This window comes from Typopeltis vanoorti, chromosome 25 (genome assembly GCF_054136105.1).
Source record: "Typopeltis vanoorti isolate ZY-2024b chromosome 25, IOZ_Tvanoo_1.0, whole genome shotgun sequence".
NCBI classification, from domain to species: Eukaryota; Metazoa; Arthropoda; class Arachnida; order Uropygi; family Thelyphonidae; genus Typopeltis; species Typopeltis vanoorti.
The window spans coordinates 63427704-63441414 of record NC_143573.1 but is presented as its reverse complement, the minus strand read 5'-3'; the positions used below and the strand labels follow the sequence as shown (position 1 = coordinate 63441414).

At 36.5% G+C, this 13711-nt stretch overlaps 1 protein-coding gene across 1 annotated transcript in view; it reads left to right on the top strand.

Annotated features, from left to right (window-relative positions):
• The window catches only part of LOC150092796 (uncharacterized), a 61034-nt gene that overhangs the window by 33080 nt on the left and 14243 nt on the right, over positions 1 to 13711 (top strand). Inside the window, exon 4 of the mRNA XM_090414280.1 lies at positions 12525 to 12660. Within this exon, the coding sequence (XP_090270406.1) occupies positions 12525 to 12660 (136 nt within the window). The remainder of the gene's footprint in view (positions 1 to 12524; positions 12661 to 13711) is intronic.

Genomic DNA, 13711 nt, shown 5'->3' with positions numbered 1-13711 from the left:
TCACTCTACTTGAGACTGTCACCATTCAATAAGATTAGCCTCGTATTTAGTGTTGAATACGCTACTCCTTTTCTTTGATTGTCATTGTCTGACCATAATATTTTATATTTATTGCTCAGAAAGATCTCGCCAGTTTTTGCCTCTTTTTTTGTTTCAGTCACACCTATTATGTTGATCTGGTACTTATCCAATTCCTCAGCTAGCTCCATTTCTTTGCTATTCAGGCTTCTTATGTTGATAGTACCGATCTTGAACTCTGGTGATGTTGAGTTGGGGTGTGTTTTAGGATTTGTTCCAGCAGTTGACTTTTCACTGTTTGCCCTGGTTCCCTGGCAAAAGCAATGGGGGCCTTGTTTAACCAGGCGATGTCCCCCAGCCGGCATGAAATTCTGTCATGTTGTACCATCTAAGCCAATAAGAATACCATTTGGTCGGTTAAATCCCAAATTGCTAGTTTATTCTCATTCGTTCAGTATCCAGGTAGATACCTAACAGGGTGCACCACGAGAAGGTGAGGATTGGACATTAGGTCAGAAGTCCTGATTGGTTCTCTGCATTCTTTTAAAGGCTATGTGGAGGTCTCTTCTCAGTTATACAGCTTTGACTCTTAAGTACCCCTCTATCTTTTTCTTTTAATGTTTACCTTTTAATGTTCTATCTTTTCTTTTAATGTTAATCAGCATTCATTATAATAAAATTATGAAGACCACCACCATGTAAAGTAATAATTTTAATTTTCTGATGTTTCAACCTTCATGGCAAGGTCATTATCTGGAGTACACACACACATATGTAGAGAGAAACAAGTTGCATTACAATTCAAACAGTTTGCCAAACTGTTTGAATTGTGATGCAACTTGTTTCTCTATTTATGTGTGTGTGTGTGTGTGTATACAGGCCAATAGCATAATGGTTTGAATAGCATTCAAACAATTATGCTATTGGCCTGACCTTTGGTGGAAAAAAAAAAAAAAAAAAAAAAAAAAACTACATCAAAGCTACTGTCCTGTTTTTGCATGAAAGAAAAATTATGACTAGGGTAATAATTTTGTTAGAACAAAAGTTATGTAAGTACCATCCAAATTCTTTAGGTTTTTTTGTCATAATTGTTATTGTTGAGAGTAGTGTGGTTGATTTCACATGCTCTTTTATAACCTACTTGACTGAAGACTAATAGGAATTAGTCTTTCAGTCAGGTAGGTTATAATTTTAAAATTACTCAAATCATTAAGAGGTCATAACAATAATTGGGGCATATGCACCAGAAGAGGTGAAAGAAGAAGAAGACAGTGAAACCTTTTAAAGTGCAGAAAGTCATAGATAAAATAAATAGACTATTTACTATTAGTGGCATATTTAAATGCTAGAATAGGAACCAGAAAATAAAAATCAAACATAGGGAGATTTAGTGAAGATGTGTAATCAAAATGGACACAAACTGTGTGATTTTGTCACTTATAATAATATGAGAATAATGAACTCGGTATTTGAACATAAAGAAATACATAAATATATCTGGTCAGCCAGAGGATGTAAGTCAGTTATTGACAACATTATTGCAAATTTTAAATTAGTCGAGTTAATTGTAGATCTAAGAATATATCAGTGCTTTGAATTAAACTATGATCATTATATTCAGTGTGGATAATTTTCAAAGACAAAAACACACAAATGCAGAGCAATTGCTTTACTTTACTTACAATTAAGAAAATAGCACTGCATTTTGATCTCTATATCAAGTTCACCATCAGAAAAATATACATATGAAGAAGATATGAGCTACATGACACAAAAGTAAGCTAAGTCTAACTGCTTAGTTAATTGTTTAAACTAGCCTGACTTCTGATGAAAAAAATAAAAATAATAAAAATCAATTAAATTAAACAAAATAAGTAAAATAAAAAAAAATTTATACATAATAATATGCAGATGAGAAAAGTAAAAATTACACTGGAACTGCATTAAATGCATCTCTACAATCCTGTTATCTTAAGGTTTTCTTCTGCCATTCTATTTTGGATACTGTATAGGTTGCAGATGGGACTTCAAGATTCTTGGAATTACCAATCCATCATTCTTATTAAGATTGGGGTGATGAATTAGCATCTCACAAACTTCCTTGGATTTTCTTTCAACCCAGGTTTTGGTGTATTGTAGGGTTTTTTGCGCCTTTCCAGTTACTTCTGTGACATGTTTGAAGTGCATGGTCTAACAGGCTTGTTTTACCATAGTAAAGGATTTAATGAAGGAATTGTGCACCCTGTTTCCCCTATATAGGGGAAGTCACAGATTCACTGTATTTTGTAAACCTGTGGGCAAGGTAAGGTAATCTGATTTTGCCTTCCTTGCTGTGCTGGTCACCTTTCTTCTTATATACCTTCCACAGCATTTTCTTCTTCTGCAGCTCATGTTTAATGATATTACTCATCCATCTAACTCCTACCTGATTAACCCTCCTTACCTTAGGTATACAATTTAATATTGCTTCCTCTAGATGCCCTCTAATTATCTCCCATGCACTACTAACATCCTTACCCTGAAATGTTTTATGACACAGATTTAAGCTTCCTCCTAAGCTTCTCATAATCACCTGCCTTGTAGTTCTACATATATCCCTTCTTGACAAAATATTCCTCATGTTTTGCAATCTCTCAAGTCAACACTGCATGGTCACTTCTGCCAATCAGAGTCAACGTGGCATTGGTTATGGATAGTTCTTCTGATCCTTTGATCAGGTCCAGTACATCACATTCCTAGTCCCCTCTATCACTTGCTTCCTCAAGTAATTATCTTTCAGTAGTTGTAAATTCCATTTCTTTCCTGCAATGTGATCTTTCTTCCTTCCAGTCTTTATCTCCATAGTTGAAGTCCTCCATAATAGTCACGCGACCTGTGCTCAGCAAATTAGTACATTATACTAATTTCCCAATCATGTCTTCCAGATCATCCGTGGAACTCTCTGGCCTATATCAACAATCATGTATTTAGTCTTACTGGCCTTAATCTCACACTAGACTGCTTCAAATGAACAGCCACCCTCCTGCCTATTCTTTTTGGCTGAAATTCATCTGCTATCATCAGCAGAACCTCTTTCCCTCCCCATTCTATCTTCTATATAAAGATGGTAAGTAATCGTGTGCCAACCAGGAATATCATCCTTACATTTAACACTCCTAAACCCTGAAAGCAGTGAAAGCCATCTAACTACCCTATTATGTATGCTCTACATCTTGAATCCTGTGAGATATTTCTGGTTCCAGAAATACTTTCATACTCAAACTATTTGTCATAGTTCCATCTGTACCTGATGTGGTAGTAAAGAGCATGATGAAAGAATGCACATATAAAATGGGTAAACTGTGAGAGAGAGAGAGAGAGAGAGAGAGAGAGAGAGAAAACATCTGGCATATTCCCAAGCATGTCAGAGGTAGAAGGGTAAAAAAGGAAATCCTAAAGAGCAAAACAGAGCAGAAGATTCCATATCAATAGTTTATCACATCAATAACAACATTAAGTGGAAAATACTTATGTGCGAAGGGAGCAGTATAAAAATTCTCTAAATGGGACATTAACTAAAGGAATCAAGGTATCTAATAAAAATGAGGCATCACTTTGAAAAACATTCCAAAAATGATTCCTCTATATGAAAATATAGGATCGTGAAGATCAAGAGTTTTAGATCTGATCATTTCATCAGAGGATGTAATTGAGTGGGTTTTGTACTTTCCTCCAACCGGTGAGAGTGATCATGAAGTAATCACTTGGGCTGTGGTTAGCAATATGCAGACTTCTGTGAGGAAAGGATAGATATGGAAGTACATGGCTGATGATTATAACAAGCTTAGGAGACAGCTTAGAGCTATAGCATGGAATGAGGAGTTAATGCATAACAGCATCAATGTGTGAATGTATTCTGAAAGTCAAATGGCTGAATAAGGTAGGTGTAAAATGGATGAATAAAGGATTAAACATGAAATCTGGAAAAATAAGGCACTTTGAAGGCAGTACAAGATGAATAATGGTAATAATCAGTTACATGAAGAGTATAAAGAATAAGCCAATAGAGCGACTCAATGACAAAAGTGAATTTTGAGCAGAAATTAGTAAATCAGGTGAAGGAAAACCCTGTAGAGTTTTTTAGATATGTGGCAAGTAGAAGGAAGAATGATTATGGTAAGATGATGTTAATGAATGAAAATGGTAACTGCTACAGAAGATATTGTTGAGGTATTCAGTAATTAATTTATAAGAGTATTTCATCCTCATCAGTGTGAAATCATGAGAAACTTAAGTGTAGAGAATGTAGGTGAGGATGACTTAATTGTGAGCAAGAGGTATATGAGGAAATAAATAAACTTGATGTCAATAAAGCAATAGGATTTGATGACATATCACCATGCATCTCAAGGGAATGTTCCAGGATGGTATGGTTTAATAAGTGTTAGAACAGCACAGATCCCAAGGCAGTGGAAAGAAGGTAAAATTGTTCCACTTCATAAAAGTGTTGATAAGGTTGTGGCTATAAATTATAGGCCAATCTGTATATATGGAGTGGTGAAGGTACTAGAGAGAGAGAGAGATTGATAAGAACTAGGATATAGAAATGGGTTGATAACAGTATTTTCTGTGGTTGTCACCATGGGTTTGTTAAAGAGAGATCATGTTTTACTAAATTACTTATGTATTATAAGAAGGTGACAAATATCTTGGACAAGGGAGATGCATATGCAGTAATATACTTAAATTTTGCAACAGCTTTTGAGAGAACTGCCACACTACAATCTGTTAAATAAATTGAAACAGATGCAATTGGATAACAGACTTCTGAGTTGGATTGATGACTGGCTGTCAGATAGGTATCAGAAAGTTGTATATAAGGGTGCATTATCCCAAAAGAGGAAGGTCATTAGTGGTGTGCTTCAGGGGTGAGTTTTGGGGATATTGTTGTTCAGTTTATATGTTAATGATATTGGGATGGGTTAAATGGTGATATACAGCTGTTTGCAGATTATGCAAAATTGGGGAGGCAATGCAGTCAAGCAGCTGTTATGGCCTTACAGGATGACTTGAATAGATCATGAATGTGCAGGTAAATGGAATTGTCAGTTTAATGTTGTAGTGTAAGGTTTTGAAATTTAGTAAGCAATGAATGGGATGCGAAGTATACACTTGGTGAGGAAACTTTAAAGGAGGTAGAGGAGATAAGAGATCTGGGAGTGCTGGTGGACAAGGACCTGAAATTCAGGAGCTACATTGCATAAGTTGTGAAAGGAGCCACATTAGATAATGATAGCAATGTGGAGAACCCTCACATGCAGAAATAAAGAGGTTATGAAGCCATTGTATAAGGCCTTGATCAGGCCTCAAATGGATTATTGCACAGATTTGGTCCCTGGATTTTCATGGTGATGAGGATAGGTTAGAAAGGGTCTAGAGAAGATTCACAAAGGTAGTCAGTGATCTTTAGAATGTGGAATATGAGGACAGATTGAGAGAAGGTAAATTGCAAAGCCTCGTGAATAGAAGGAGGAGTGGGGGGATACAACTTAAACATATTAGTTAGTCAGTTAGGTTGTTATCAGGTTGACATGGAAGAGATTTTTCATAGAATGGGAGAGTGGGGAGGGTTAGAACAAGTGACCATTTCTGGAAGGTGTATAAGGAGAATGCAAGCAGAGGAATGAGGAGAAGGTTCTTTAGTTGGAGAGTGGTTGATCAGTGGAATGCTTTGCCTGAGTGTGTTGTGAATGTAGACACTGAATCAGTTTAAAGCATGATTTGATAAGCTTTGTGTGTGATGGTGTGTACCCCCCTCACGATGAGTCTGTGACTCCATGGATATCAGATGTTAATAATAATGATGATGAAAATAATTAAAAAAAAAATAATGATGAGGTGCCACCAATCAAAGAAAAGTTTCCAGACATCGGAGCAGGAAAAATTCATTTTTTCTGCTAGGAATTTGGATTCCTCTCTGGATACAGAGATATCCACAGAAGAATCCAAAATGGTAAGTTCAATTTCCGAAGAGGAAGACATGGACACTGGTCATGCGCAATTTTCAAAAAAGAAAAATCTGAAAAATCCAAGACCAGTAAAAGTGAACCCTCACAAAATCATAATTGGAAACCAGGAATAAATAAATAAATAAATAATTAATGTGTTATTCGAATGGAATTGCCATGGAATCTGCCAAAACTCCGATGACATTAAGATCCTCATGTAAAAGCATAAGTTGATATACTTTTTGTCTGCAGATACTTATTTGAAATATAGTGAGGATCCTATATTATGATATGTTACTATCATAATCTAGGATCATTAAAAAGAACTTTCCATCATTAAAAAGTTAATGGAATCAAATGATTACAACTCCAATCAAATCCAACAGATACTTGACTCTTATGTTCCAACACCTACAGTTTCTTCAACAGTCTGCAGAATTCCTATTCCATACATTCCATGTATCTCAGAACCTATAGGTAGAATTCTGAAAAAGTATCAACTGATTCCAACATATATTCCTATCAACAAAATTTCCTTCTATAAAGGATAAACTGTCTTCTCTATCTTTGGCTGGCATTTACCAAATACCTTGCGAATGTGATGTCTCTTATTTTGGACAAACTAGCCGTTCTTTGGAAAAAAGAATAAAAGAACATCAATATTATATTGATTATAACAAACCTCTGAAGTCTGGTCTGGTGCAGCACAGTATTGACTCTACTCATAGTGTCCAGTGGGATAAAGCAGTTCTCCTCCATAGATGCAGATTCAAATATGAACGCTTATTCAAAGAAAGTTGTGAAACTATCTTACACCGACCAAATTTAAATAGAAATGACTGTGTGTCTCTCTCTCAAAGATCTGGGAGACTTTTATCTTATGTAAAAAACCATTTATCTTAATAGATTAAATTTGTTATTTCTATTATTTCCTAGCATGCGGTAACAATTGTATTTTAATAGGTGATCCACTGAATTTGCCATTCCTATTACTGTTACAGACACTGAAGATGTACTGTTAATTTTAGTACAAAATATCTGTCCTTTTACTAATTAAAGATTTCACTGTGGTTTTTACTTGTTACTTTATTATTTAATTACTATGCCACAGGTTCCACTAAAAATCATATGTTACTATCATCTGTAAAGACATGGTAATGGATGGACCTTCCTGTGGAGGAATCATCATCTTTGTGGGCAACCATATCCCATTTCAACAAGTCTATCCCAGCACAGTATAGAGGCAGTTGCATCAACTTTCTCAATAGGACTTCTTATTAGAGCATGCTGCAGTCATTTGTCACAGACATATCCAAGGACAACTTTGATGATCTCTACTTGCAATTGCCATCCCTTGTGCTTCTTATTTGGAGATTTACATGACTATAATACTGTGTGGGATAGTGCAAACACTAAAATTATGGGAAGAATCATGGAGTACACTTGACAACAGCAATTTCTCCCCCACCTCCCTGAACACAAGAAGTAACCTCATTCCACATGCCTATTCACTCCTGTTGCCTTAACAGTCCATTCTCCATCACTCTTTGTCCTGTTTAAGTGAGAAGTAGAAATAACATCCACAACAGTGATCATTTTTCTGTGATTTACACTGTTTTTACATGGACAACCATGTATTCCATCATGGATATCATAATGAAAAATAAGTCACGATCTAACATATTTTCATCCTTTGTAGAATTTGATTCTATAACAGTTAACTCCTCTCCTATCTGTGAAGCAGTGTGTCACATTACAGAGTGTATAATACAAGGCTGTCACCACTGCAGTACCTAAAACATCATGTTAGTTTGCACCTTTCTTCAAACATAGTGGAACACAGAATGTTCAGCAGCCAATAAATCATAAAACAAAGTTTGAGATATCTTCCACAGATACTCCACCACAGAAACTTAATTACTTTCAAATATGCTAGAGCATAATACATCGATCACAAGAGTCAAAACTAATCCTGAATCCAGTGTACATCTTCTGTGACCAGATCAGACAAAATCCAGACAATGAAGGGCAGATATAAAACCTACCACTTTGATCTTGAAACCTATTGGATGCACAGTTACTGAACCAAGAGCAATACTTTTGGGCAGAGCTCTGCAAAAACATCTGCAATATTTGTTTATTCCCTTGAATTCCTGTTTCCCTAAAAAAACAAAGCACTATGACATTTTTGTTGTGTATTTGGTCACTTAAACATTAACACTTAAGCTTTTTCTTGGTTTTATTCATTGACCTGTTTTATTCACGGAATGTTGTATTTGTAAATGATATGCATGAATTGTCTACAAGTTTCACCAGCTATTCTCTCTGGCTTCTTCAGGACAAGTATAATGATACAAACTAACATTTGCTAGTAAAAAAGAAGAATGGAGCAACACAGTCAAATAAATTAAAACTGACGTGTAACATCATAAGCATGGAACGTGGTGTCAGTCATTGTTTATTGAGTGCGTTATATAGTTTTTAGCGAAATGAAATTCTTGTAAGCTGAGTGAACTTAGGCTTTTCCAGTTGTCTTTCAGAATCATTCCTTGATTTCTGTTTAGATTTTCTCCAGAGTGGAGTACAACCGCATCTTCTTTGAAGTTTCTACATCGAAAATCTTCTTCTGTATAAGTCATGGAGCTGTTATCCCAATCAATAGTATGGTTAGAGATCGAGAAGTGATGGGCTAATCCTGAAGTATCTGTTCTGTTGTTGTTCATGTCCCCTATATGTTCTTTTTTTCGAATTTCCAATCTTCTTGATGTTTGCCCTATGTAATTTAATCCATAGGAACATGGGATGTTGTATACACCGGCGTATTTGAAGAAGGCATTAATGTCCTTTGGAGATCTTAAAATGTGGTGTATTGTCTTGACAGGCTTGAAAGCAACTCTGACGTTGAAAGACTTAAGGAGTTTGGCTATTTTTGTTGACATTGAGCCTGCATAAGGGATGATGATGATGTATATTGCACGACAGGAGGTTGCTGCTGTGGAGGGTTTCTATGAAGAATCTTTTTGATTATATTTCTTGGGTGACCGCTATTCACCAAGGTTTGAGATATGAGAGTGAGTTCATCAAGGAGATGTTTTTCTTCTGAGATAATATTGGTCGCTCTATTTTTAAGCATATGTACATTCATGAGCAGTTGAATTAGAGATACCTGCCTAGTAGTGGGTAGCACCCTCTTTCACTTTGATGATGGCGGCAATGCGGCATGGCATGGACTCCACAAGGCACTGGAAGCATTGGAGAGCCAAACTGATCCATGACCGCTGCACGGCCTCCCACAATCACGGAGATTGGTCGGAGCAGGGTCCAGGGCACATATATCTCTCTCGACAGCATCCCAGATGTGTCCAATAGGATTGAGATCAAGGGACCTCGGGGGGGGGGGGACAGCAGCCAAGCATCCTCATGTCCGTGGAGTGTTCATCCACCCACTCAGCCACAATTTGGGAGCGGTGGGCCGGTGAATTGTCTTGCTGTAGGTACCGGTCTCCTGCAGGGTGCTGTAGGTGCAGAAATGGGTACACGTGATCTGACAGCAGGTCCCTGTATCGTAAGGGACGATGGTAGATGTACCAGGGGACCCATTTCATCCCACATGAACAGTCCCCATACGAGGATACCACCACCGCCACCGGCCTGAACTATATCCTGCTGGCACGAGGGATCCATCGCTTCACGTGCTTGGTGATGTACTTACCCTGCCATCGACATGTACCTCGATTCATCAGTCCAGGCGACCTTTTTCCATGCGTCAAGGATCCAATGCCGGTGTTCCTGCTCCCATGCTAATTGTTGTGCCTTGTGACTTGCACTGAGAAGAGGTACCCTAGTCGGGCAGTGGCTTCTGTACCCCATAGCGAGGAGATGGTTCTGGATGGTGTAGCTGCTCACACGTCGTTGTTGTCCGGCATTGAATTGGTGAGTGATCTGCGGCACTGTGGCCCATTTATCCGCTGTTACCATCCGAGCTAGCCGACGGCATCCCCTGTCATTGACACGTTGTACACCACAGCAGTTTTCCCTGGCGGCTGTTGTTTTACCCGATTCCATGTACTCACAGTACACTCTTGACACAGTGGCCCGTAAAAAGCCCATACCTGCATGACTTCAGAGATGGAGTGTCCCATAAGTCTGGCTCCGACTATTTGGCCGCGATCTAATTCACTGAGATCTCGAGTCTTCCCCATTCTGTGCTCGACTATTACTCATATGGTCAGTACAATGTCTGATGACATCCCCATCATGCGCCACGTGGCACTATTCCACTCGCCGGTGTGACCACAGCACAGCACCATTTCACCAACACAGCAGGTATCTCTAATTCAACTGCTCATAAGTGTATTATGCTGAGAATCTACCAGCTCACAATCTATTAAAAACCAACAGACACTGAATCGTTACCTGCACTTCATATCATCTCACCATATTGCACAAAGACAGCATAATCATCCTCCTTTTAGTTCCTCATATACCTTTTTCTCACAGAGGTCCTCACACTGCTGACAACCACCCAGGTAATCACCTCATGATCACTCTCACCAATTGGTGGGTGATTTGACACCTCATTTATAATTACATCCTCTGATGAGATGAAGGAACCAAAACTCTCATTTTGATGACCAGACACCTATCTTTTCAATTTGCAAACTATTCAGTGGACCAGTATTTTTTATTGCATTGGGAAAATCTATATACCACCAATCATACATCCCTTTGAGTCTGTATATTAAAGAACTATTATAAGCTCTAGACAATATGGTAGACAGTGTGGCATTCTTGTCTCAAAACCTTTCCACACCTGCATGTAGTTCTCTTTGCACAGCTTTATAGAAACATTCCATTCCTCCCTCTGTCTACCAGCAGTTGTTTCAAATATAAAGAGCAGATATTCTGATTTTCTGATGATTTACATAAATAGTTCAAAATCGGTCTCTATCGAGGATCTGCTGCTGCTCTCTTCTCTGATTGTATAGTATCTAATTAGATTCCACTGGATTATAGCAGCTGTACTGCTGAGCAGCATGCCATAGAGCTTGCATCACACTAAATAAAATTGAAAAAAAAAAAAAATGCTACCAAATGCATCGTCTTCATAGTGACATTAAGTTCACTACAGGCAATTGTACATATTCAGTGTTCTCTTAATCCACTCTCTGATAAATCACTTAAGGAAGTCTGTCTGGATGTTTGCTTTTGTAGAATCCCAAACTGCAGATCAACTAGGTCAGCTTTTCCCTTGTACTGATTACAGGTCATCCAACAAAAACTATTATCCTGGTGGCAAGTATCTTGGAATAGAGAGAGAGAGATTAAGCCTTAAATCAAAATTGGGGCAGTTCTGTTTTTTCACAAGGATCATAGAGAAGTTGTTTTTGCTTGGCTCCACATAAATCATGTACACTCATGTAACATTCAATCTTATACAAGGATGTGTGGATAAATTTTAACTGTTTATCATATTTGAGATGACTGTTCTCATTTTTTAAATGAAATCCACAATTATCTTACCACTTTTAGCACTCATCTGCTGAACCATATGTGTATACTCAGGCAGTGGGAACTGCTTCCCTAGTACATTAGTGCTAATACCACAAATAGGCTAAGAGTTAGATGTGTGGAAATGCTGTGTGACAGACCAAACATGGAACTTTATTCCAGTCACTTCAGGTCTTCAATGTTTTCATTGAGGTATTCGGCTTAACCCCTCCCCCTCCTTACTTTATACTTCACACAATGTAGTTGATTTATTAAGGAGTATAACATTAGTTGCATAAAGTAAAGAGCTGAGTTGAATATCTTCAATTGTGATATGAGGTTTAATACCACTTTAATTTATAATATGATCAATAGATGATGATGAATGGCAATATATACAGTGTGTACCTTGGAGTTACACCTGATTTTACATCAAACCATCTTCTTTTATCTCATCTTTGTTATTATATAATACTGCATGTCATGATAGTATTGTTGCTTTATAATCATGAACTCTTACAGCACTTGCCTTGATGTTATATTTTAATCCTTGATTTCGATGTGTCATAATTACAACATTGCTAAGTTGTGTTTTCATTACATTCATTAATATTTCTTCACTATTTTGGCAAAGGTGCAAAGTTTTTTTCATGATTACTGCATCTTATGAAGACATTTCTACAAGATCAAGAAATGTTTGTGAAATAATTGTTAGATTTTCTTTCAGTTCACTTCACTTCACTTGAGCTGACACAGTTTTCCCCCCCCAGAAACTTACATTTTTTATTCTGCAGAATATGCTACTGTACAAAAAACATGATTAATAGAAATTACTGACCTCATAACATCAGTAGCTTCAGTCACAATTACAAGCAAACGAGAAATAACTAAATTTATAATAAATGTTAAAAGATAAATTTATTGAGTATGAAAACAAATATCATATTGGTTGATTTTAAAAATCAAATTAAAAACTGTTTTGGTGCACTTAATATTTAATCAACAATTCTTATGATTTCTGATATTTAGGAAAGTTAACAGAGTTCCAGCAGCTCGGGTGATACGAAAAACTCTCAAGAGACCCTATTTTATCCCAGCAAACAGTGAAGTATCTTTACGGAGATTTGTATATATTGATGGACCTGAATCACCACAATATATGTTGGTGAGTTTTCTGTAATAAATTATATTGCACTTTACTTTTAAGATGCTGATAATTCAGCTTTTCAGCATATAAGAACTATATGCTTATTTAATACATAAAATGCAGCGCAAAGATATATTCATTTAAAGTTTGTTTATATTAATTTATATTAATTTAGTATATAATATATAATTAGTATACTAAATTAGTATATAATTTAGTATAGTATATACAAATTATATTAATTTAGTTTATATAATAATATTATATATTTGATATATTTTTTATCCTAAAATAATACAACAAAAAATTGCAGAAAACTGCAAAAATATATCCATCCCCCCAAAAATAAATATATATATATATATATATATATATCCTTCAAACAACTAACAAACATATATTCCCAAAAAAAACAACAAAAATATATCTCCCTCCAAAAAAAAAAAAATAAAATTCATGTAAAACACACATGTACACTTCCACATCATCTTTACCAGCATCTGGAGTTTCGTTACTAACATCAGTGATTTCTTAAATCTCTGAACTTTAATTGGCATCTTCGTAAACTAGAAGTCACTTCAACTCTACACATTACATTGTGCATCCATGTTGCCTTTCATGTGAAGGACGAAATGTGGTTTTGTGAAGTCTGATATCGCCTGACAAAAGTTATCCGACTGAATAGCTTTTCATATGAGACATTCCTCCTTAGAGAAATTTCAACATCTATAATTCATATTGACTCCCCATCTCTAACTTCATAAACCAAGCTGGAAGAGATCATTTACTGTCAGTATAATGATCTAACACAACTCATTCAGTGCTATCAGAATACTAGATAATAATCATCATTCTTCCAGCACACTAGATAGCTCTCTCTTCTGGGTAACTCTGACCATAATGTTGTCCATGTTTCTTTTTCTACAGATCGTCTTTCTGCCAGTCATTTTTAGCCTCATGTCACATGGCACTACAGTGGTACTAATTGAGATGTCCTTTAGGATTTCTATGTTCTCTATTTCATGGTCTGATTATTGTTTCTGCTCTCCTAATCCAAACACTTGCTTTT